At 39.6% G+C, this 25,528-nt stretch overlaps 3 protein-coding genes and 1 long non-coding RNA gene across 11 annotated transcripts; 2 read left to right on the forward strand and 2 right to left on the reverse strand.

Moving 5' to 3' along the window:
* Positions 1-221: 221 nt before the first annotated feature.
* zrsr2 (zinc finger (CCCH type), RNA-binding motif and serine/arginine rich 2) lies at positions 222-4,275 on the forward strand. Its single transcript, XM_011488655.4, has 11 exons — positions 222-513; positions 720-799; positions 908-986; positions 1,068-1,176; positions 1,505-1,591; positions 2,014-2,052; positions 2,234-2,364; positions 2,489-2,702; positions 2,912-2,967; positions 3,057-3,166; positions 3,270-4,275. Exons 1-11 carry the CDS (start codon positions 470-472, stop codon positions 4,091-4,093), a joined length of 1,773 nt encoding a protein of 590 aa, XP_011486957.1. The 5' UTR covers positions 222-469; the 3' UTR covers positions 4,094-4,275.
* Positions 4,276-4,308: 33 nt separating this feature from the next.
* LOC101157435 (AP-1 complex subunit sigma-2) lies at positions 4,309-8,287 on the reverse strand. 2 transcript variants are annotated; one of them, XM_004066922.5, is made up of 5 exons: positions 8,107-8,287; positions 7,521-7,702; positions 6,711-6,819; positions 6,474-6,611; positions 4,309-5,750 (listed from the first exon to the last, which is right to left on the reverse strand). In XM_004066922.5, exons 2-5 carry the CDS (start codon positions 7,697-7,699, stop codon positions 5,703-5,705), a joined length of 474 nt encoding a protein of 157 aa, XP_004066970.1. In that variant the 5' UTR covers positions 7,700-7,702; positions 8,107-8,287; the 3' UTR covers positions 4,309-5,702. The 2 variants fall into 2 exon arrangements, with proteins under 2 accessions (XP_004066970.1, XP_078800418.1); XM_078944292.1 differs by lacking the exon at positions 8,107-8,287 and adding an exon at positions 7,829-7,967 and having other exon boundaries at positions 7,521-7,780.
* Positions 8,288-9,050: 763 nt separating this feature from the next.
* On the forward strand, positions 9,051-24,898 carry phka2 (phosphorylase kinase, alpha 2 (liver)). 7 transcript variants are annotated; one of them, XM_023953333.2, is made up of 33 exons: positions 9,051-9,374; positions 9,457-9,546; positions 11,708-11,866; positions 12,316-12,363; positions 13,618-13,786; positions 13,910-13,992; positions 14,229-14,309; positions 14,415-14,513; positions 14,584-14,730; positions 14,806-14,859; positions 14,975-15,097; positions 16,201-16,296; positions 16,403-16,510; positions 16,601-16,679; positions 16,784-16,918; positions 17,025-17,134; positions 17,227-17,371; positions 17,928-18,006; positions 18,085-18,200; positions 18,296-18,466; positions 18,699-18,817; positions 18,904-19,040; positions 19,128-19,290; positions 19,511-19,590; positions 19,729-19,807; positions 19,884-20,013; positions 20,090-20,191; positions 21,119-21,237; positions 21,345-21,368; positions 21,790-21,843; positions 23,044-23,277; positions 23,346-23,546; positions 23,637-24,898. In XM_023953333.2, the coding sequence occupies exons 2-33, from the start codon at positions 9,469-9,471 to the stop codon at positions 23,808-23,810; spliced, it is 3,696 nt and encodes a 1,231-aa protein (XP_023809101.1). In that variant the 5' UTR covers positions 9,051-9,374; positions 9,457-9,468; the 3' UTR covers positions 23,811-24,898. The 7 variants fall into 7 exon arrangements, with proteins under 7 accessions (XP_023809101.1, XP_023809103.1, XP_023809105.1 ...); XM_023953335.2 differs by having other exon boundaries at positions 18,699-18,808; XM_023953337.2 differs by lacking the exon at positions 21,790-21,843.
* On the reverse strand, positions 10,088-18,186 carry LOC110017301 (uncharacterized). Its single transcript, XR_002292666.2, has 4 exons — positions 18,101-18,186; positions 17,305-17,398; positions 14,221-14,292; positions 10,088-10,225 (listed from the first exon to the last, which is right to left on the reverse strand). It is a non-coding gene; the product is annotated as an uncharacterized LOC110017301 (long non-coding RNA).
* Positions 24,899-25,528: the final 630 nt, after the last annotated feature.

Raw genomic sequence — 25,528 nt, forward strand, 5'->3', positions numbered from 1 at the left:
ATATTTTTCATTCCCCTCAGACTTCTATTCTCTTTATGTGTTAATTTTGTCAATTAAAATGAGACATGTCTATTTATTTAAATTATCCACTGGGAATATGTGTGTGTAATTACAATACTGAAATTATGATTTAAAGAATCACTTGAAAGTCTTTGAAAAAAAGTGTGTTGCTGTGATTCATTCACACCATTGTTAGGAACCAAAGAAGAAGAAGACACTTCAAAAACGGAAGTACTTCCCTTCGACTTCCTGTTTTCAGCATAGAAGCTCTTTATTTAGCTAACTCTTTTTTTTCCGTTCTATTTTAAACAAACTACTGATTTCTTCTGAAACCCGTATCTGTCTCACTCTGCAAAATAAACAAAGACATACTGGATAAAAGAGTTTAGCCAAAAAATATAATAAAATTGACCGGTGTGTAAACTTCAAATGAGCTCAATAGTTAGCATACTAGCTATCGCTCGTTGAGATGGCAGCCTCCATTCCTGGTCCAATTTCTGCTCCAATTTTAAGGTTAGTAACATCTGGCGATTTTACGAATATACATCATTTTATTAGTATATAGTAGTATTTTCACTCGTTGATTGTAATCAACACAACTAAAGTTGTTGGCTAAGAGGATAAGTTATTCATTCATTCAGACTTGTCGTCATCTTTCGTGTTGTATTGAAAATGTACTGCAATGCGTTTCTGAAAGGCTTTTGTATTCTTCGCTACAGTCAGAAGCAACGCAAGGCTGCTCAGCGCAAAGAGAGGAGACGGAGGAAACGTCAAGCTGTTGCCCAAGCCAGAGAGTCCGGTAAGGGGATAGCTGTTCAGTGCTTTTGGGTTTGTTCAGGAAGTCACGTGGGGGGATTTTACCTGTATTGCCCCCCACCCTTACACATAATGATTTGTTTTATTACAGATGTCCAGGGTGAAGCTGAAGAAGAGTGTACAGTTGATGAGGAAAATGGGGAGGATACTGGCTTAACTGAGGAAGAAAGGTTTGTAGCTGACCTACAGTTACACCATCTGTGACCGAGAACATCTTCATCACTTGATTGTTAATGTGCTCTGTTTTATAGACTACAGTTGCATAAGGAATGGCTGGAAAGAGAGAGGCTGGCCCAGGAGGAGTTTAGGTTAAGGGTGGAGAGGGAAGAAACTGCACGCAAAAAAAAGGAAGAAGAAGAGGTCATTTATTTTCTATTCTTACTGATGTTTTAGGTACCATAATAGTAATAATGCACTGATAGAGCTCGCTGGCTTTGAACTAAGTGACCATTTAGTTCCAACAAAATGTTTTACATTCATTTGCCCACACATAGATTAGGAGACCAGATTTGTGGTTTATTGATTTTTAAAATAGGATGTTTAAAAATTACAAATCCATTGAAAACATTTCTTCAGGTTGTTAGGGTGATGCACTTTTCTCACACGCACTTCTATGGATGCTTAACAAATCCCTTTGTTTGAAAGTGTCATTCCAAATGAACCCGTGTGTCCTCGTGTTCGTGTACAGCGGATGATAAAGGAGGAATGGGAGGCCCAGCAGAAGAGAGAACAAGAGGAGAAGGAGCAGAAGCTTCAGGAGAGGCGGGACAGAGAGGTGAAACGGACTCCGGGAGGATAGAAACATAAAGAAATATATCCTCTTTTATCTACAGAGTGTTTATAGTGATCATGCAGAACTTTAAATAATCTGCACTATAAGATATGTTGAACTTTTTGCAAATTATTGTGTTATTTGTATTTTTCTGTTCCTTGACTAAGTGGCACAAGCATTTTTCTTGCTCCTTGACTAAGACACACTCAAAGAGAACACCTTCACCCCCCACAACAAGAACGTATCTTTTACTTTGTGTGAAAACAGTGGAAATGGAACAGAAGTCTGATACGAATAAATGTTAAACCCCAAATATTTTGGTGCCTGTCAGTCCATGTGAAGGGTCTTAACCCAGAATGACAGACATGCGGCAGTATGTTGACGTCTTCACATTTTCACCAGCCATGTCTTTACACCATTTGTAGGAAGCTGTTCAGAAAATGCTGGATGAAGCAGAAAATCAGGTAAAAAAAAACAAAACAAACACTTGGGATATTAAATAAAAAATAAATTTGACAGTTATGGATTTAAAACACTTTGTTTATGAAGTCTGCGTAAGTGTTTACATCATCATGTGCTATGTGCTACAATCATGTTTTAGGATGCCAGACTCTGTCATGTTTTCATGGTTTTGTTGCATTGCAGCTTGAACATAAAGGACCATGGATGAACCCTGAGGCTCCTGTGAACATGAACTTTGAGAATTATGGAACAGAGCGTGATGTTGCCAACTGTCCTTTCTTTCTGAAGACCGGAGCTTGTCGATTTGGAGAAAGGTGCTTTTCTTTTTTCCATTGCTAATATCATTTTTAAATGTACATCTTACTTCGAGGCAATTTTTCCCTATAAATTTGATCATATTTATCCCACTTTTTTTTTTTTTTTTTTTTACGTGTGCAGATGTTCTCGGAAGCATGTCTACCCCACATCCAGCCCGACTCTCATGATCCGTGGCATGTTTATGACCTTTGGGATGGAGCAATTGCGGCGCGACGATTATGACATGGACGCTTGTTTAGAGCACAGTGAGGAGGACCTGCACGAGTCTTTCCTTGAGTTTTACCATGACGTTCTCCCTGAGTTTAAGAGTGTTGGCAAGGTGGTGCAGTTCAAGGTAAGATAGCCGTGTATGGCTGTGCTTTTTTTTTAAACCCTTTTTTATTTTTTTTGGAAATATTTTGGCTCCAGTGTATTATTTTGAAGCAGAACTTCCTTCTCAGTCGTGATACTTTAGCGACATCCTTCTATTTTGTCCTAAAATTAGTTTTTGCTGAAGAAAATACACTTTTAGTCGGTTTGACACTTTTTTTCTGTTCTTATCAGGTCTGCTGCAATTACGAACCACACCTGAAAGGCAATGTTTATATTCAGTTTGAGACGTAAGTTTACAACAAATCCATTATCATTAGACTTTAGATACTTAGGTGGATAAGTCTTTATTTGTGTGTCCTCTTGTTTTTCTAATCAGAGATGATCAGTGCAAGGAGGCGTTAATGAAGTTTAATGGGAGGTGGTACGCAGGCAGGCAGCTTCAGTGTGAAATATCTCCTGTTACACGGTGGAAGAATGCTATATGTGGTGAGATATTTGGTCCTTTTTGAATAAATATGTTACAGATTTAAACAACATAATGATAACATCCTCATTTTCTCCCCCGGTTGTTTGTTGTTGTTGTTTGTAGGTCTGTTTGACAGACGTAAGTGTCCTAAAGGGAAACACTGTAACTTCCTGCATGTGTTTCGAAACCCTGGCAATGAATTCTGGGAGGCAGACAGGGATCTGCATCTCTCCCCCAACCGAAACCCCCAGAGCAGTCGCAGAGACGGTTGGTACTCGGAACGATCCAGAGAACGCTCATCGAGGTACAGCCGCTACAGCAGAAGCCCAGTTCGATCGGAGAGGTCTCGCAGCAGACGGGAAAGTGACAGGCACAGAAGCAGGAGCAGGGAGGTTAGGAGCCCCCACCGAGACAAAGGATCTGCCAGATCTCGGCACAGCGACAAGGGGGCGGACAGGTATCGGAGCAGAAGCAGGGAGAGGAGGAAGAGGAGCCGAAGTAGAGACAGGGGGTCTAAATATAGGGATAACAGTGAAGAGGGAGACTGTGGAGATGAAGAACCTCACACAGAAGCAAGAGCAAAGTTACGAAGTACAAGCAGAGAAAGGAAAAGGAAGAAGCGAAGTAGAGACAGGAGCTCAAAGAAACCAGATAAAAGTAAGAAATCGACTGCAGATGAGAACACACCGAGCTTCCAAAAACGCTCTAAAAAAAGGAAAAAGAGCAAGAAGAAGCACAAGAGGAAAAGCCCGAAGTCTGATTCATCTGCAGAGTCCAACACGGAGAACCAGTCTGACGAAGAGGCTGCGGATCATCCTTCAGCACAAAGTTCGAGTGAAGACGTCAATGAAACGGAGACAACTCAGGAGAAAAGTGTTGAGAATGATTTAAATTCTGAGACAAAACTTGAGAGTGAACTGGCTAGAAATGGCCCCACTTGTGAATGATTGTTTTTCATCTGCAGATATGTTAGCCTTTGTCATGGCGCTGTTTTAGTCATCCTTTTGTTCTAGAACGTTATGCATCCATCTGGGAAAAGAGGTCCTATCATTCTCAGTCTGTAAAAGCACTTTCCACAATAGATCTGTGTTAAAACAGTGTTGTTTCAAATAAATACTGAATTACGGCAGGAACTGGGATTATTTAGAACAAAACCAAAGCATTTCCTTTTGAACACATTTATTTGTGATAACTTTTAAAAATAAGAAAGCACTGGCAGTGTTGAATACAAAAAGTGACTTAAATTTGCTTAAACCAAGAAGTTGTTCAGCTGTGGATTATAGCAAAGAGGGCTTGATGGAACAGATGGAGGACTTCCTGTTTTGATAAAGCATCTCTTCATAGCAGCCTTCAAACAAGTTGACAAGTGAGGAATACTGAAGGGTTTATTTTATGAATTTCATCTTTCAGATAGGTTCAGACATGTCTGATTCAAAAAAAAAAATTAATACTGATGAACTCCAGACAAATGGAAAAACAAGATCTAAAGAAAATCCCATTTCTAACTTTTTTTTTTAACTCTTTTTACAGACACCTTCAAGACAGCAGTACACAGTGTTCTTTGGTCATATATATTTATCCTAAATTCTGGATTATTCTGCAGAAATAATGTTTTATATTTGGGTACCTGTTTGATTTCGATAATGCCTTTTTAAATCCAAAGAAATAAAAAATGATAGCAGTTTAACAAACGATAACATACACCGAATTCCCACATTTAACATAAATGTAAACATTTTTTGTGAAACATCAAATCCACTAAACATTAGGACCGACAACGATGGCCTCGCATCTTCCCACGCATGAGATCATGTAAGCGTTAAGCCTAATACTAGACTATGCACTGAAGTTTGGTTTTTTAAAATCGAATGTAATCATATGTATTGTCATAAAGCATAATGGATTGTTTTTGACAAAATTGTGAAAACAAATCTGCTCTAAACGCATTCCTGGACTAAAAGAAAACCATCTGAATGACATATTGAACTACAACCCTTTAAAGAAGACTTGACAAACCCAGCAGAGGAGTTTCAGCTGATTTCTCTGTATTTTTCCATTATTTATCCCTAAACCAAAACTTACATGGAACCCAATCATGCTGTGATGAAGAAAACAGAACTCGGCAAAAGTTAACAGCAAAAAAATCCATTGTGAATGTGAGGATTCTTAAAATGTCATCAGAACCGGTTGCTTTAACCTTCTTTATGACTAGAGTACACAAAGCCACAACATTTGGAGCTCAGGACAAGTAAATGGCAGAGGTGACGATCTGCATTGGGACTTGTCCGGTTGGTGCTACATTGCTGAATATTGTGAAGCTCAGAACGAGGACGTGATGAACACCAAATACTGTAGAATACACCAAGGCAGCGTGTCTACATTTAAAACACTGAAACCACAGAGAGAAGCACACGCAAAAAGGATGATACAAACCAGTACAGAATAATACAGCACATTTATGGTGGGGATATGCATACAACACTGATTCACTGAACAGGAGAGGATGCAATGGAGACAAATGCAGATATAATGTGTCAAAAGGGTAGAAATGAGGGTTTATGTCAACCCAATTTCTTCTAAGACACTCCGTGGCGCCTCGGCCTCCTGGATTAGAAGAGACAGAAAAAACAATGGATGTTTCCTATTATTCATCAAAACAAATGACATTTGACTACATTTCTACAGCAAGATGGAGTCTTTTAAAGTGGGTTTCACACACCAGTTGAAATACTTCATCTTAACCCTTAACAGTCCAGACCCTTTAGTTAAACTTAAGAATTTGCTCTAATTATTTATCTTTACAACTATGTTTTGTTGCAATGCTTGATATTTTTTAGTCCTAGATATTTTTTAGTAAACATATTCTTTTTTATATTAGACAATAATTTCACATTAAAGCCGAAGCTTTCGAAAGAACCCAATTCCGGATACTTGATTTTTTTTTACAGCAGAAATCACAAAAATTTAGATCAAACAGTTTTTATGTTTCATAACAAAAGATCATATATTTAGAGATAAATTAAAGTTGTATAAATCCACAAATAAAGCAAAGAAAAGGTTAATACAATCTGAAAACCTTCTAAAAAACTAGGTAAAACTCCATTGAACTACATCTAATGTTCCGAATCATTTTTTCAATGATGTGTCATGACACTCTAAGAGCTCTAAAAATTTCAAAGCTGTAAACATTTAGAATCTTTCACGTAAAATCTTAAACGAAATGGATATTTGGGGGGGTGGAGGGTCCATTCCTGCATCAATGTAAAGTCACTGCTGACTTCAAGGGCTACTAAGGGTTAATGTGAGTAAACTGGGGTCCGATCATACCTCTTGCAGCAGGTCGGCCTGCTCGATGGCCTTCAGCACATTCTTTTTGGACGTTTCCTGGGCCTCGCCCCCCAACAGGAACTCATCCAGGATAAAGTAGGCTTTCTCGAAGTTGAAGATAATATCCAGTTCACAGACCTGTTAGACAGCAAAAGCCCACAGACAAAAGAAATCCAAATTAGAACGATTTAGCTCAAAAATCCTCAGTAACTTCTTAATTAAAAGTGTTTGACTTACGCTGCCAAAATACTTGTCCAGCAGCTCCACATATCTGTGGATTATCTCCAGGGTGATCAGTTCATTATCCTGATCCTCTACTGCGCAGCAGAAGTACAGGCTTGCATACCTTGATCAAGGTAGAAAAACAAACAAACCCAAAAACATTGTAAAGAGAAAGACAAGTATGTTTCTAAATGTGATTTGCAGCACTAAATAATAATAATAATAATAATAGGAGTGAAATACAAACGTTTACAGCAACATTTATCTCAGACTTTCAAACACATTTTAGTCTTCCTATGAGAATCTATATGTTGAAATCTCCCCACAGCTTCCTGTCATATGATCATAGTTTCAGTCCAGAGTATTGCTTCCACTGTTTCTGTTCATCTCTCCCATGACAAATGAGCTGTCTGAGATTACCAGTAAGTGAAATATAGTTAAAATAACTTTTTTCCCCCAAGCGATACGGGGGACGTTTCCAGTTCCTGTCAAGGACAACCATCTGTAGCTATTGATGTCTGCAGCCATGTCCTCATAGAGAAAAAAAAAACAAAAAAACAAGTGGCCAGCAGGACCCTGATAGTCTTGTCAAGAAGTAACAATCGTTTTTATATTCAAGAACAATTTTTGTATCTGTCCACATTCTAACAAACTTTTTTTTTGTTTAGTTTGGAGGGCAGATAAAGAAATAATCACAACAGGAGGAGATTAATTGTGCAAGTTCTGCCTGAAAACAAACTTAATGTAAATAACAGATCAAGAAGCATCCGTCCAGTTTCTCTGAAATTTCAAAGAAACCGCATAATGCTTCAGGTGAATTTCTACCTTTTGTACACAATCTTGAGATCCCTCCACTCGAGGAAGCTGCACATCTTGGGCTTCCTGGCCAATATAGTCTGGACCAAGTCTCTAGAAATTTTCTTCCTCTCCTTGTCAGACAGAGGGACATACCACTTCTGTAACCGCAGTTTCCCCTGACGGCTGAACAACAGCATGAACTGCATGATCTTGGGGACAAAAAAACCCGCAGTTCAATCCAGATGTACAAACATTTAAATGTCTGTTAGTGTTATAGAGAAACATGCCTGGGGAAAAATGTCCGGCATCATGATAGTGACAAAGCAAATGTCAACTTTCTTAATTCCAAGTTTCCACATACCGGTAAGTTTATTTGAACGGAAAGGTCCGGTGAGGAAACGCATGCTATACAATTTCGATATTTTCGACCTTGAATATCTTTTATAACAGGCCAATGACCCCCAAACTAATTTTGACACAAAGTTTTAGCAGTTCGTTTAGCTAATGTTAGCCCCACACAACATCAAAACCACCCTCCCTGCGTAACATTTGCGCCCCCTCCCGCGATGACATCAAGCTACAACATAACAAAATGGTAAACAAGATGTTTTACCTTCGAGTTAATCGCCAAAAACCTGGAAATGTACTCGTTAAACCTTGGCAGGTAGAAATAACAACCCGCAGTTTATCATTAAAAATATGAAGGCTAGCTTTATAGATGCTAAACTCCCCAGTGCAGGCTGGGGGAGACGACAGCTCAGTTCTGTGTTGTGATTGGCCGGACGGGACGGAGCAGTGCGATTTGATTGGCTGTTTGATTCCGTTATTCACGTCGTTTTTACGTTATTTCCAGTCGAAACGCCATGGCAAGCGTTGCCAGATTGGGCGGTTTTCAGCCCATGAGGAGGATTCTGAACTTTCGTTAGTCATTCTGGCAACCTTTGTCCAGCAGTGGCCAGGTTAGACTCTGGCAGCCCCGAGACCCCGAAAGGCATGTAGCGGATTTAGAAAAGGGATGGATGGAACCAATTTAACAACATCTGGGGGACCTGTGCAGTTGCTTTGAATTTTAGGAGATGATTAGTTGGTGAAACTCCGTTTCACCAACTAATCATCTCCTGCAGAATTGGGGCAGATATCTCCACAGCATTGTTTGAAAATTCTGTTTGCAAAGGTTTTATGAGCTGGAACACAATTTTATGCAATACATAAACAAATACTTGAAATTGATCAAGTAGTGATTACACTTTCCCATGGTGTTCAATTTTTTCGGAAAACGTCTGTACTGCACACAAATGTTTGTATTCCATAAGTTTACTCTCGCATTTTATCTTTTTGTTTCATCAATTTTTTTCTATGTTTAGTTGTATTTTCTTTATTTATCTTTATTTTTTATTCCCTTTTGGGATTGTTACTAATAATTAGAATCTTCCTAAGGACAAAAAAACAAATGTTTATATTCCATGTAGATCACAGGTATTTGTCGCCCTCTACCGAAATGATTTGGTACAACAACAAAGTTCTGCGTCCAAAGCAAGAACAGGCGATTGGCGCCCTCTATTGGTCGTGCCTGACACATGAGAACATTCTGTCTCCTCGTCAGAATGGATGGACGTTGGCGCACAAACGCCCCGTCCTGGCCCGACTTCATGTAGGGAACTTCCTCTGCAGTCATCTACACAGCCCGACGCTTTCAGGGAAGCACCTTGACAGGGAAAGCCGGCTTGGTGGTCGTAAGTACGGCTCTGTGAACTTGTTTTGGAAATGTTGCTTTCGTTCTGAACAACTGGATGCTACGCAGCAGCTAGCGATCCTAGCACCTGACCAGCCCTTACAGGACAGCAGGATTTCTGAGGATGCCAGGAGACCTTAATGACTAAGGTAATGCTAATAATCAGGACGCACGCGGGTGTCCCGGGTGAGCGGGACTGAGTGACAGAGTTGACACTTGTTGTGTGGGCAGCGCTGAGGCAGGATGAGGAGCCGCAGTAACTCAGGAGTGAGGCTGGACGGATATGCCAGGCTGGTCCAAGAAACCATCCTGTGTCACCAGGTGAGTCCAGGAGGAACCAGACACTTATCCTCTTTAAATCCAGGGAAATAAAAAAAAAAACAAACAAACAAAAAAAAAACCATTACATTTTTATTTACTGAATTCTTTAAACTTCCATAACTGTATGTAATTTCCAGACTGTGTTTGAAACATCTTTTTTTTTCTTCTAAAATGTGAGGTTATTTACCTTTTTTTTGCTTCAACTGTGCTTATTAAGCCATTATAATAATAATAAATAAAAAAAAAGAAGTTAAAAAATCCTAAATAGAGCATAAAAACAAATAAAAGGAACAACACATCAGAAATCTAATCAAATCAGTTTGTTTATTGATTAGCTCCTGTTTTCCACATGCATAAAACAATTAAACAACAACAAAAAAAAGCACATGGGTGTTGATGTACACTGTATTCATGCCGATGTTTCTCCTCCTCTGTGGTTAAAGGTTGAACTACATCAGCTGCAGAGAAATAAACAAAGTGTGAGCAAAGTTCAGCTGCTGGAATAACCAGAGCGCCTTTATCAGCTCCTGGGTTCACACTGACACTGTCAGCAGCTGTCTGAGTTAAAACTGTTGCACTGAGGGTCCCTCAGCACAGACGGGGGACTATCGGCTTTCCACGCACTCGCATTGGTCAGAAGACACAGGAGGACCGACACCCTCTGAACACGTGTCGTTCACTACAAGAGAGCAGAAGGCACAAATGCTTCATATTCTAGTATTTCCTGGGGGAAATGTGAGACACAAACACACCAGCAGTTATTATAATCCATGGTTTTGACGTTATTTAGCCACTCAGAAATAATAAATCCCACACTATTTATGATTTTTGATTCATCTCCAGGACCTTTAAACTGTTTGAAAAAGATAATTTGCTGTTTTGTTGTTGTTGTATTGAATGAATTTATCTTTAGGTTGAGCGTAAACTTGTTAAACCGATACTGTTTGTTTTAGGGAAATATCCGTACCTGATAATAATAAAATAAAATAAAAATCGTGTTACAGATAAATATATGGAAGCAGTTTTAGGTTACAGTAATTTTCTTGTTTTATTGAAAGCCTGCGGTGAATTTCTAGATTTTACTGCATCGTCAGGGGTGTTGATGAAACTATCAAAAAGCAAACTCCCGTTTAGTGTTTTTGCATTGAACTGCCTTGTCAAAGAATTCATTGCTTGTACTTTGTGATGCTGTTATGTTTGAAGGGTTGCAAGCCAGAAAAGACATTTAATCAGCACTAATAAAGCATTATTCTTTAAATTTTAGTTGACATAAAATTGACAAAATAATAAACAACAAAAAATACGTTTGAGTATTTTGACCGGGCAAAATACTCAAAAAGGGCAAAAGCTATGGCTTAGAAACCCAAACGAATTAGCGCTGTGGCAGAAGGACATTGTCTCCTGCTGAAAGATGACAGCTGCTTTTCCTATTTTTATTATAATTCTTTTTTGGTTAATAGAAGAACAGAAGCTGAAGATTGTAGAATACATCGATTGTTTTTAGGTGATACGTTTCCTACGGTGGCCCTGAAGTTCAAATCACATCAACAAATCACTTGACACAAAAACATTTCAGAGATCACAATGACAATAAAAACAACAACAAAAAACAAAACGTCAGAAACCAAAATGTAAAAAAAACACAAAATAAAAACTACATTTTGGAGGGAAAAAAATTGAATTTCCAGAAGACAAAATGAAATTTTCAAAAATGAAAAACATTTCAAGAAGCAAAAGGAAATGTTGGAAAAAGGAAACACAATGGGAAACCGGAAAAGGTGGGTACTGAGGGACATGTTCAGTGTCGCTTCAAGCCAAATAACTTTCAGTTTAAATGAACTTCAAACATCATCATCCAATCAGCGATGTCCCTCAGGACCTACCTTCTTTTTGGTTTCACGTTGTGTTTCATTTTTCCATCATTTCATTTTGTTTTCTGAAATGTTTTTTATTTTATTTTTGAATATTACTTTTTGTTTTCTGGAAATTCATTTTGTCCTCTGAAATGTTTTTTCATAATTGTTTTTTACGAAATGTAACTCTGCTTTTTATCATTTGTTTTTTAATATTTTATGTATTGAGGGATTTGTTGAATGATTTGCACTTAAGGGCCACCTTAATTTTCCCCTTAAAACACATTTCATACGTTTCCTTTCTTCAGAACCCAGTGACCGGACTTCTTCCTGCCAGCATCCAGAAGAAGGACGCCTGGGTGAGGGACAATGTGTACAGTATCATGGCGGTGTGGGGGCTGGGGATGGCGTACCGCAAGAACGCCGATCGGGACGAAGATAAAGCCAAAGCCTACGAGCTGGAGCAGGTGTGTTTGTCACAGAGCGCGACGATGAAGAGCAATCGAATCCTCTTTTTTTTTTTTTTTAGATCACAAAAACTATTTTTGGACAGGAGAATGCAGAAAAGGTCGTGGTTGGGGTCATAGCCTCATGTGAACAGCAAAAGTCAGGGATGTCACATTGTAGTTAAAAAAAATAAAGGGTAAAAAGGAGTATGTGTAAACTTTATATAAAATGTTTGCATTTGTGTCCCTTTAAATAATAAAATTGATTCATTAACCTTAATGAATAGTTATACAGAAAAAAATATAGAAACAAAAGTTAATCTAGATCAGGCATTATTAATTGTCACAACAATTTTAATATACTTATATTTTTACAGATTTTATTCGGTTTCTTGCTCTATCATTTTCTTCTCTCTAAATGGTAATAAGCATTTACTGATGGCTGTCTTTAACTTGTGTTTTGGTGGCAGAGTGTAGTAAAACTAATGCAGGGGCTCCTCCAATGCATGATGAGACAGGTAAGAGACCAACGCAAACATTCTGCCTTTACAGGTTCCCTTGTTTACACACAAACATATTGGACTGCAGCAGAAAATCAAGTTTGAACTTTTGTTTCTTGACCTTTTGCTTTTCACACAGCCTGTTCAGTGGAGCCAGTTATTGAAATAATCATGCATTTTGTGGTGCAAGAACCAAATTTGACATGGGTGTACCTTAGGATTCCCTAAGAAAAGCACGTTAGTCACTAGAAAACTACAAGATTTTAAAATATATATTATTAATACATGTAATGGTGTTCTGTAGGTACCCCTCAAGTTTAAAAAATTGCCTTTTGTGTATTAACAATTCAAATTAGGCCTGCACAATAAATCACAAATTCATCGTTATTGCGATATCAAGCTGTGCAATGTGAATATTGCAAAAAACGGCAACATTTGTGATAAATGGTTATGTTAAATTTGCTAAAACAGTCTTATGGCACCTTGAAGTATTTTTTACAAATCAAAAAAAATACCTTTATGCATTTGACCAATCAGATAGAGCCCTGTTATGTTAGACGCTTTCCTCCTATGTAGACTAGGAGTATAATTTAAGTTATGTGGACTTTTAACTTTTCTGAATTAGCCTGTTGCAGTGAAATGGAAATGATGTATTTAGTTGTTCTGCTATTTGTTAATTTATCGCAAGTTATATCGCCATTGCAATATTGATCACTAATATCACAAATCGGGCATTTTCCTTGTATCGTGCAGCTCTACTCCATATTGTTGAGACTGGGATAAATAGACGATGAATATTTTTGATACAATTAATGCTGCGGTCACAAATGTAACTGGGGCCGTGTGATGGGGAGGCATCGGCAGAATCAACACGATTTCAGTCCGCTGCCTGATTTTTTTTTTTTTTTGTTGAAAATCGTTGGTGTGGTCATGAATGTAGGCGTCAGTCAGTCAGGCAGGGATGATGCCGTTATCAAATCGGGCGACAGCTGGGAGGCCACATGCTGCCCTGCAGCAGCTCTGATTGGACTATCCGTCGATCTCAAGTGCCACCGGCTGCTCGGTAGCCCGGTGGTACATAAAAACTGGGCCATTCTGCACCAGTGGTCATTTGCAACTCATATTTTGAGCACGCACTATAATCATGTCCGTTTTACAAATGCACTCATGACTAGCACTACGGCTCTGAAGCATTACTTTTAGTTTGGCCTTATTTTGTGTGTAGTCCCTGTTGCTACAGCAAATAAGGGGTTCATAACGCTGTTTTCACAGGTGGATAAGGTGGAGAAGTTCAAGCTGACCCAGAGCACAAAGGACTGCTTGCATGCCAAATATGACACTCCCACCTGTGCTACTGTAGTTGGTGATGACGAGTGGGGTCATCTCCAGGTGGATGCTACCTCCATTTACCTGCTGATGCTTGCCCAGATGACAGCCTCAGGTGCATTGTTACTTATGTCATATTCAAATATATTTTATTTCTGTGTTATTTTTAAAAATCTATTTTGTTGTGAATTACTCCAAACATTAAGAGATTTGTCCGTGTTTTTGCATCTACACGCAGGTCTCAGAATCATTTCAACCCTCGATGAGGTAGCCTTTATCCAGAACTTAGTGTTCTACATAGAAGCAGCCTACAAAGTGGCGGTAAGCAGTTTTCTGACCTTTGTTTGGGAGGTTGCTGTCTAGAAGAAATAAGTGGAAACCTAAATATGCTTTACTGACTCAATGTTTCAAAGTAAAAGCCTAAGAGCAACATAAAAATTCCTTGAATCTGATGCAGCTTTTTCCACAAATATCCCAGCTAAACTGTTCTGTATAGAACGTTCTACAAGAAAATAATAGATGCAAGGATTTTCCACAATATTATTTTACCTCTGCAGGATTATGGGATGTGGGAACGAGGTGACAAGACCAACCAGGGCATTCCAGAGCTCAATGGCAGTTCTGTAGGAATGGCAAAGGTAGAGAATGCTTCATGTTCAAAACCAACTGAGCAGCTCACAAAAATCAAAGATGCTTTGTAAAAACTGTTCGGCATGAATGGAAGTTGTGCGTTGATGTTGCAGGCTGCTCTGGAGGCCATAGATGAACTGGATCTGTTTGGTGCTCACGGAGGGCCTAAGTCAGTCATTCATGTTTTGCCTGATGAAGTGGAGCACTGTCAGGTATGGCTGCACTAATCTCTATTTCTCAGCGTCCCTGCAGCTATAACCCCAGCCGCATGCTTTTCTTCAGGCCATCCTCTGCTCCATGCTTCCAAGAGCCTCCACGTCCAAAGAGATAGATGCCGGTCTTCTGTCTGTCATTTCTTTCCCCGCTTTTGCGGTGGAGGACGCCGACCTGGTGGCCATCACTAAGTCAGAAATCATAGGCAAGCTACAGGTACAGCTGCAGCAGAAGCAAAGTTGAGAGCTCTTAGGCCACAACTCGGACCAAACGTTTCTGACCTGATTTCAGGGTCGCTATGGTTGCTGTCGCTTCATTAGGGATGGATATCATTGTCCTAAAGAGGTAACGACTCTGCACTTTCAAAATCGAAACCAGGATTTAAGATGTGTTCAAAAAAATGTTGAAGTCCTGGGTCGAAGAGAAAAAAATGATCACATTTTGTTTGATGTGTTGCTAGGATCCCACTCGACTGCACTATGACCCTGCAGAGCTCAAGCTGTTTGAGAACATTGAAAGCGAGTGGCCTGTGTTCTGGAATTACCTCATTCTTGATGGCATCTTCTTTGGAGATCAAGTCCAGGTAACAGATACATTTACAGCTGATTACTAGAATTATATGTTGACATGCTTTGTGCAAAATCTGTTTTGTTTTACTTTAGAGATTAACTGATAGTTCTAAAGAGAAAATATCGAGCTTTTACGCTTTCATAGGTTTATGTTTTTCATAAATAATTTCACATTTAAGAAAAATAGGTCTTTGATCAAAGGGCCTGTGAGACATTAGACACAAATTCTTAAAATGCCTTTCAGAAACAGAAAAAGTAAAATTGTTTATTGGAATGCTAGAAAAAAAAACATTTTTTTGGCTTGGGTGGGAGGTATAGGTGTTTCTGATAGTTTTTGCCATAAAACAAAAATTTTTTAAATCTGTAGAAGGTATTCCATGAGACACTGTTATGTGAGTTGGACCAAAACAGTATTGTCCTTCTTAAATGTGCAGAAATCCTGCATTTATATATTTTAATTATCTTAATTTCTTTTGAGTCCTACTCTTATCATCTTTTAGCCCAAATTGAAAAAAAACTTTGCAGTTTTCTAGGACGTAGTTTCTGCAGAGCGTTAGTCGTTCAGAGGTAGATATTTGCCTGATTTGTGGGCGGGGCACAGAGTAAGTCCGCCCCCCTTCCCCTCCCCGTTACTGAGAGCTTTCTGTTTACATGCTCTCCCGCTAGCTTACAGCCCTTCACAACCCCAACCTAGCATTACAATATTGGAGCTACCCAGCCGGACAGTTTTGATCCAGATACCAGCTCAGACGAACAAAACAAGGTGTTCATGGTTTTATTTGTCTGCAATCAGAATGGAGCAGAGCAGGGAGCTTGTGGCCCGCCCACTGTATTTTCTACGTGGTAAATACCCTCTCTTTCAAAGGGCATTCATTAAAACCATTTGAAAGAAGAAATACTCATAAATGCAATTTTAAGCTTAATTTTCCATGTCTGTGTCCATGAGAAAAAAAAAAAAGAACAAGATTAAAAACACCAAAAACCTGATTTCCATTATAGTGAGTCTGTAAAGCACTGTTTAATTAAACACAGAGCTCTGATTAATGTAGTTTTCTATCATATCCTTTGTGCTTAGAATTCCTAATGAAGTTGGACAGTGATAACATGTTGTGCTCAGGTTCAGGAGTACCGTGAGGCACTGGAAGGTGTTTTGCTCAGAGGGAAGAACGGCATCAAAATCGTTCCTGAACTTTACGCGGTACCACTGGATAAGGTATGCTAGTCAAAGAAGTTCTCCGGCTCTGTTAGTTCCCATAGTGATTTTTCACCTTTGAACTCAAAATATTTGCAACCTTACAAAATCTGTTTCCTGTTCACAGATAGAGGAGGAGTACAGCAACCCTCACTCTGTGGAGAGAGTGCCCATGGGGCAGCTGCCTCACATGTGGGGGCAGTCACTCTATATCTTGGGTTGCCTCCTTGCTGAGGTACTGACACAGTTCCACGCGCAAAACATTATGATGACTAACCTAAGGATAAAAGCCTCTATATTTTCTCTTGGTTTGCATGTGTATTAGGGTTTCTTAGCTCCAGGAGAAATCGATCCTCTCAACAGAAGATTCTCCACAAACTTCAAGCCAGATGTTGTAGTTCAAGGTTGGATAAAATTATTCACAGTCTGCTTGATGAGGAAAGGTTTTCTAGTTTTTTTTCCACCCTCTCATTTAATTTTGCACTATGTCTTTTTTTTTGCCTTTTAGTTTGTGTTCTAGCGGAAACAGAAGAGATTCAGGAGCTTCTGCGGGCTCTTGGGATTACAGTTCAGACAATATCAGAAGTTCTGCCAATCAGAGTCATGCCCGCTCGCATCCTTAGCCACGTTTATGTCAAACTGGGTAAAAACAAAAAAGAAGAAAAAAGTCCCATCACGTCCCATAATAAGCCACGTGTGTCTCTATGCATTTCACCAAGTAAGACTAACAACTGGCCTCATTAATGCAGGAAACAGCAAGAAACTGAAGTTGAGCGGAAGGCCTTACAGACACATTGGAGTCCTGGGAACATCCAAATTCTATGAGATCAGGAACCGCTCCTACATATTCACCCCCCAGGTAAAACCGCCATGGCTGCAATAGGCATAAACTCAGCTGCAAAGACGCTTTTTTTTATTTTTTATTCCTACGTCTGGATCCTCTCTGCTCAGTTTCTGGATCAGCATCATTTCTATCTGGCTCTGGACAATCAGATGATTGTGGAGATGTTGCGGACAGAGCTGGCCTACCTCTCATCCTGCTGGAGGATGACAGGACGTCCCACGCTGACCTTTCCCATCACCCGCAGCATGCTTGGTACGAAAACCCGGATCTTGCTCGTGGCTGTATTGAAAAAGATTTTGCACGTAAAGTTGGTTCCTTTTGACTTCAAATATTGCCACTGACATAACTTTTTTAACAGACCATCAGAGTACTAATGTTTTACCACTTGTTTCCAATAAACACACATATATATTATTCTGAAATGTTACAAGTTCAATTGGTAAATGGTAAATGGCGTATACTTGTATAGCGCCTTTCTTCCTACAAGGACAAAGCGCTTTACAGTCACAGACCCATTCACCCAGTCACACACACATTCACTCACACATTCACACACTGATGGCGGCTCCGCTGCCAAACACAGGCGCCTGCCTACCACCAGAGGCAAGGTGGGGTTCAGTGTCTTGCCCAAGGACACTTCGACTCATGGGCGTGCAAGGCGGGAATCGAACCTGCAATCTTATGATCATGGGTCGACCGCCCTACCGCTGCACCACGGCCGCCAATGGAACTGTAGAAAACCATTTCACTTTTTTCAAACTACATTTATCAGACCAAGCTGAACTACCCTTTTCTTTTTTTTGTCCAGTTGATGACGGCGATGCAATTGATCCATGTATCATAGCAACACTCAGAAAACTTGAGGATGGCTATTTTGCTGGAGCAAGGTTAGTTTACATTTGACGGATGATGATGTAACAAATATAAACATATTTCTGTAACTTAACAACACATTCCTTCTATAGGGTGCAGATGTCTGACCTCTCCAGTGTCCAAACCACGTCGTTCCGCACACGCCTCTCTTTCCTGGACGAGGAGAGTGACGAAAGCTTATTTGAAGAAAATGAAGAGGAGGATGATGGTATGTAGGGAGGGAAATGAAACACCACTCTGTCCTCAAATAAAAAAGCTACAAACAACCATTTTTGTTGTTGTTTGTTGCTCTTTTTTTGTCAGAGGGTTCCAAGGACGGGTTTGATCAGTACCTCATGCAGCTCCTCCAGAGCACCGCCGCTCAGTCCCACCTTCCCCCCATCCAGAGAGGACTGCAACACATCTTCAGTGCCGAGCACACCACAAAGGACATTCTGTCGTTTATGGCCCAGGTTCAGGGTCTGAATGAACTCAGTGAGTTTTCCTAAGAATAAATGAAAGTACCTTAACCACAAGGCAGGTTTGAATTGTTAGCTGCAGACACAGAAAACTTTCCTTAGTTGTGTTATTAAAGAGTTGGAAAAAAAAGAAATGTTTTTGGGTTTTTATATTTAAGATAAAATGACTGCCTAAAGATCAGTGTATATAGTTTGGTAACGTTTTGAATACCTATGATATTAGAAAGACAAAACTCTCTGTGTTTTAGAGTCTTCATTATATCTACCCACGGCTCCAGTCATGGCTAGGCACCGCAGATCCCTCAACCTCCTTGAAGTTCCTCATCTGCCGCCTGGTTTGCATGCAAATCAGAGCAAAGTACATCCACTGGGTTCTTCTGCAATCAACTTTGTTGCTCTTTTCCTTTTTACGTCCTAACTCTGAGTGTCCGTTATGATTCTTCCTCTTTCAAGCTCCACAGTATTGCAGAGCTGCAGCTTCCTCAAGACTCCTGTGGTAATACTGATTTTGCAGCATTGGTAAGGCAGCTAAAGGAGTGCCCCACTCTTCAGGACCAGGCTGACATCCTCTACATTCTCTACGTCATGAAGTATTCTCATACACACCTGCAACATGAAAATCACAGTTTGATTGATTTTCTTTTTTTCTGATTGCTTGACTTTGCTCCTACTAATAGAGGAGCTGACTGGGTGGTGGAGTTGTCAGGCGCCGGAATGGGTGGGGCGAGTGTTCATTCGTTGTTGGAGGAGCTGTATGCGCAAGCTGGAGCCTGCAAAGAGTGGGGGCTTATTAGATACATCTCTGGAATACTGCGCAAGAGAGTGGAGGTCCTTGCTGAGGTCAGTAAGATGTTCTAGGGGATGAAATTGACAGAACTTGAAATTTTGCTAGTAGTTGGTAAATCTTTGTTAGAAGACATTTTAGCTCTTTTTCTTTCTTTTTTTTTCTAGCATTTTCAGAACCTCTTTTAAACTGTCCAAAAATATTTTCCATAAAATTCACTACATCAGTTTTATAAAGTCACACGTGTATTCAAATATCTTTTTTTTTTCTTATCAGGCCTGCACAGATCTCATTTCCCATCACAAGCAGCTGACTGTGGGTCTGCCTCCAGAACCCAGAGAACGAGTGATAACAACGTAAGTTCTCTGTGTAGATGGAAGGTGTCTTAAATCCATCCATTCAGTTTCTAAACCCGCACAATCCCTTTTGCATGTCTTTATTGCATGGTGGTGTTGTGTATCAGCCAGGCACAGAACGATTTTGTTTTCCTTTAGGCCACTTCCCCCTGAAGAGCTGAACACTCTGATATATGAAGCCAGCGGTCAGGACATCAGTGTGGCTGTTCTGACTCAGGTAAACATGCAGACGTCAAATTTCTGGATTCTGATCTCACAGCTTTGACATATACTGTACATATCTATCATTAAAGGAAATCATGGCCTATCTGGCCATGTATGTACGCTCCCAACCTGCTCTGTTTGGGGACATGATCCGACTCCGGATAGGACTCATCATGCAAGTCATGGCAACAGAGCTAGCTCGTAGCCTTCACTGTTCTGGTATGAAAAACAGATCCATAATATTTCTGCGTGGGTTACTAAGGTGTGGAAATCAGAACTATGGTTTGCTTTGAAGGTGAGGACGCGTCCGAGAGTTTGATGAGCCTGAGTCCCTTTGACATGAAGAACCTGCTGCACCACATCCTCAGCGGCAAAGAGTTTGGGGTGGAAAGAAGCAGTGAGTGCTTTCATGTAATCTAATACAGCATGATGCTGTTAATCTGTAGTTTCAGATTAAGAAAATATCCCTGTGTTATCTCTGTATTACATTTTAAACATGCATTTAGTTAGAAAAAAACGCACTTATATGCTGATTACTGAAAGAAAATGTTAGCAACTAGTTAGATAGATTTTCACACTTCAACTTTTGAAAAGTTAAGCACAAGTCAAATATTTCTGAAGAAACTGTTGGGAGTCACAGGAATTAATCGAAAAAAAAAATGTTCTGTTATTTTAGTTATTTTAGGGGCTCTTCTATCTTGCTCTAAGACCAAAGGGCTTTACAGTAACAGTTCACACACTGATGCCACTCCACTGCCTTAGATGGTGCAAACCTGTAACCAAAAGCAATGTGCGGTTCAGTTTTAACAAAAAGTTAGGTTTTATTTTTGTGTAATTTCAGAGAAGGGTATATAGTTCTATGCTTAATCTCTAGTGAACAAATTTGGAGAAAAGTGGATAGAAGCAAGGAAGCAAGGAAATGATCTTTCTGGAAAGAATAAATTGGGTGTCACAAGCCAAACTAAAAAAAGGAAATGCTTCACTTTTGGAAAAAAGAGGGCCCAAGCACAGAGCCCTGGGGCACTCCTGGACTGACTGGGAAAGGTTAGATATGAAGGGAAAGCTGAGGGCTCTGAATGAAACTAGCGTAGAAGAGTACAAATGGATAAATGGTAAAAGTATTTTAAGGTTCATAGATTTCCGAAGGTAAATCTGTAGTAAAAACACTAGTATTTGCTTATATTAAATCTCTGAAGGAAAAATGTTCTACTACTATGTGAAAAAAAACAATAAAAATACATGTCGCTATAGGACCTGTCACAGTAAAGCGATTGAGCATATTGTTTAGTGACACCTCGTCTCTTATGGTGCTTTTGTGTGACAGTGCGCCCGATTCAGTCCACCGCCACCAGTCCTGCAATCTCTATCCATGAACTGGGTCACACAGGAGCAACAAAGAACGAACGCACAGGAATACACAAGTTAAAGAGTGAGATTAAACAGGTTAGTATCATTTTTATCCACGTCTTTGGAACTATTAATCCAGCGTTATTGTCTTTCTTTCTATCTGCATTTGGACAAATTAACACTGTTCTCGCTTTTGATTGCAGCTGGATGACTCTCGGCCTGTCAGTGTGGGTTGGCTTTGACAATATCAAGCATGTGACTTGCTTATAACCGCAATCTGATTAACCGAACCGCCGGCTAAATTCTTGTCGCCAGCTTTAACACTTGGTGTGCCGCTTTGCCCTTCATTGCTGGAGTCAGCGTCTTTCCATCATTGCCTTCTTTCCCACGTGTCACGCAGGAATCATCATTGTCTAGATTGTACTCTATAGAGAAACATCTCATTTGAAATGACTAGATTTTATGATCTCCGTGTCCTTCTAAAACCAAATTAAGCCGCTTTTAAATGTTTGTCCTTTTTTATGCAATTTTCCCGGCATGTTTTTTTTTAAATGCTTTTCTTTTTCACAGGCATGTAGAGGTCTGCAAATGAGAATTATGTGAACCCTTTCAAACTGTCTGTCATCTATCATTCATCTCCGTGTGTAGATCATCGGTGGCAGTCATTCTTTGAGTAGCAATGTGACCTCTCCTCGTTCCACGGTAAACCATTCCATCTCTGCGGCTCTGCATTACCGTGCTTTGTCTTTGTTTGTGTTAGCTGTGTTCAAAAATGAGTGTGTGAGATCAAAAATAGACAGTTTTCAAACATTTACTTTCAGATTTAATAAGTAGACAGTTAAAAAAAATGTTTGAAAGAAGACAATCTTTTTGGTTTTTCTGACAAACATATTTTTTTAACAAAACTTTTAAAGATATTTAGGGTAGTTGCTTTGACCTGCAGTAATTTATATTGACATTTTTCTGGATTTGGGCTGAAGGATAACATTCTTTTTAGCTATACATATAAAATCTACCAATGTTACCAATTATAAAATAAAATAAACCAGTTTTACATAATACAATTGTACAAGTTTGCAAGTAAGTTTCTTTAAAAAAGAAAGAAAATGACTCAGAAAATAGGAGTTATACCATGGTCCGGGTGAGTTGTCGATTCTGATTGGCTGCTGGGTGTGCATTAAAAAGTTTTAATGCACAGTGATAATGCACTCTTAAAAAACAAGTTCTGGTCACATAGCTTTAATGTTTCTATATCACTGTGCTGGATTATTTAAAACCAACTTTTACTTGATCATCTGGACAGAAACAAGCGAGAAGAGGTGTACTTTCTCTCTGAACTGATGCTTTATTTAACAAAAAGCGATCCAAACTGAAAAAATAACAAGAATAAAGTACTAAAAACTGGTTGAATATTTATTTCTTTTGTAAGTGACCATGGTATAAGCGGGTTAATGGCCAAAGGAGTGTGCATTATCAGAAATTAACGAACTTTGCGGAAGCAACCGTAGTTCAGGCTTCCACGGCGTGCGTTAATTTCTGATAATGCACACTCTGTTGGCCATTAACCCTTACAAAACCATTTCTCAAGTTTATCTTGCATGCTAAATGATCAGTTTATAAGTGATAGTTAAACATGCAATAATACCATTTTTTATATCTGCTACCGTGTCCTGTTTTGCTTGAAGGACTGCATGAACTATGTAACTAATGTTGTCAGTGTTCAGCATCTACCATCAGCATTTTCCAATTGATCAGTGATTGAACTGTGATGCAAATGTATTGCTGTAGAACAAACCTCTAGCTGTGCCGTGTAGATGTTACTGACAAGTCTGATTGTCACATCTATAGAGCTGTGTTTTGAATTCAGCACTGTGGTCTGCTGGTGCTTCTAACTCATCACAGCGCTGCAGTAGCCCCTCCACCCCCAGTGGAATCCTGTCCCCGGTGGGTCACGGTTCTGTGTACGGCCAGCTGCACTGGGAGGAGAGGCAGGGCCAGTGGCTGCGCAGACGAAGGCTGGATGGAGCCATCAACAGAGTCCCAATGGGCTTCTACCAAAAAGTATGGCGGATATTGCAGAAGTGCCACGGGCTATCCATCGATGGATATGTTCTGCCCTCTTCTACCACAAGAGAGGTAAAACGCGGCTCTGAAAATGTTTGCCTGCATGATCATGGCTGCGTTTAACTGTGTTGTGTGCGTAGATGACAACAGGGGAGATCAAGTTTGCAGTGCAGGTGGAGTCGGTTCTGAACCACGTCCCTCAGCCTGAGTACCGGCAGCTGCTGGTGGAGACTGTGATGGTTCTGGGCCTTGTGGCTGACATAGACGTGGACAACATTGGCGGCATCATCCATGTGGATCGCATTTTGCATCTGGCCAATGACCTTTTCCTCAGTGACCAGGTATTCATGCCTAAAGAAACTAATGATGGTAAAAAGATCATATGAATTAGTAAATTTTCTTTTTGAGCTCACTTTGTTATTTTCATTCAGAAATCCCACTGTGCCAGCGATTATTTCCTGGAAAAGGATCCAGCGACCGGAATTTGCAACTTTTTTTATGACAGTGCTCCAAGCGGCAGCTTCGGCACCATGACCTATCTGTCCAAGGCCGTTGTCACTTATGTTCAAGACTTTCTGCCCAACTCCAGCTGTCTGATGCAGTGAATTGACAACATGGACAACACCTAAAGCCCCAGAGGCAAAGGTCTGGTGATCAAACGTAGAGAAAGATTCTGTGCATCAGCTCATATGGTACTTATACATGTATTTTAAAGAATAATAACTGCGATGGACTTGGTGGATCCTAAACAGTTGTTTCTTTAGGATTTTTTCCTGTTACAGCATTTGAAAGCAAATTTGCAAATTCCTCTAATGAAGAATGAAAAATATAGGAGAAATACAGATGATAGATATGTTGCACTAATCATTTTTTAGTTTGCTACTTAAAGACTTAACAGATAGATGAAATAATGTTTTTAATATTCACATCACTTCAATTTATTTCACATTTGTTTTATTTAGATTGACATAATTCATCTGGGTATTGGAATTGTTTTGGTTAGTTTCTTTTGTTGCTTATGTCATGTCCCCCCCCCCCACTTAGATCAATAACTTATTTTCTGCCTGTCATTGTTTCGTCTTTAATTATTAAAATTTCAGTGAAATTTGACAATGTAACTGGTAAATTTGCACGTCTTTGTTTATATAATAAAAAAAATACTATTTATCAGACGACAAGAAAATTAATATAATAACATAAGGAATATATAAATGGATTCTAGGCTCTGAGAGTTCAACTAATGTTACTAAAGCTATGCGTTGATTTTGTTTTTTAAGTATGCCTTCTGTTGTGAGTGTGCTTGTATTAATCTGTCTGCATTTGAATGTCAATATTGGGTTTCTAGCAGATGTAAAGTCCTCATTACCTCAGTATGACATGTTCATTTGCTTATGCTGGAGCTCTGCTTCAATCCTTTAATATGGCATCAGCAGACATTTGCTGAAGAACATTTGACATTAGAAGGACATTTTCCATGTACCTGACACGTTCTTTGTCTTCACGAGTCTGTAATGAAGTGAATAACCAAGGCAGCATCGATGGCATCCATGTGTTCTACAGCTCATCCTCAGGTGTTGCCATACGCATGAAAAGTTTCAACTGTAACCTCATGAACTGTGAACACAAAATGATCCATTTGTTGATGTACTGTCCTTTTTTAGTTCAAATGATTAAAGGTTGGACGTTTTTCTTCTTTCTTTTGAATTTATTAATTCCTGCAAAAAAGACCATTCTTAGAAAAAGAGATATAGGGCCTCTTCATATTCTACTTAAAAGCTCTCCATCTTCTCAGTAGTGCTTGTTCAGTTATGGACATTAGATAAAGCAGCTGTTTCTTTCACAAATGGATTCTCTCATTCAACAGCAGAACATAAAAGAAATCCTGCGCAGATGACTAAAAATCATGAATGACTCATCAATCCATTAATTATTAAGCATTTTCACAGACTGGACAGTGCAAGTGTGTGTCAGCCCAGACAAGCTCCACAGCTCAACCAGCAGGGTTTGTCCTTGGTGAGCATTTTCTCCACTTGAAGGGCGACAGACGATGAGAGCATGAGGTTCACACACTCATGGGAGCAGCCTCCGTTTTGCTGGAGGCACTCATTACTGTCTACATGCAGCAAAAGACGAGGAGAATTGCAAAGTTCACTCACACTAACCCAGCAAACTCACTGTTCATCAAATTAAGAACTTTGAAGACTCGACTGATTTTTGAAAATTCCTCAGGTTGCGCATTTATTGATGAATTGATCAAGCGTCCAAAAGATTTCATACTCAAAGAAAAGTGAAATCAGTCTAAAACATATCAGCCATGAGAACA

The sequence above is a fragment of the Oryzias latipes genome, chromosome 3 (genome assembly GCF_053564925.1).
Source record: "Oryzias latipes strain Hd-rR chromosome 3, Olatipes_Hd-rR_3.1".
Taxonomy (NCBI): Eukaryota; Metazoa; Chordata; class Actinopteri; order Beloniformes; family Adrianichthyidae; genus Oryzias; species Oryzias latipes.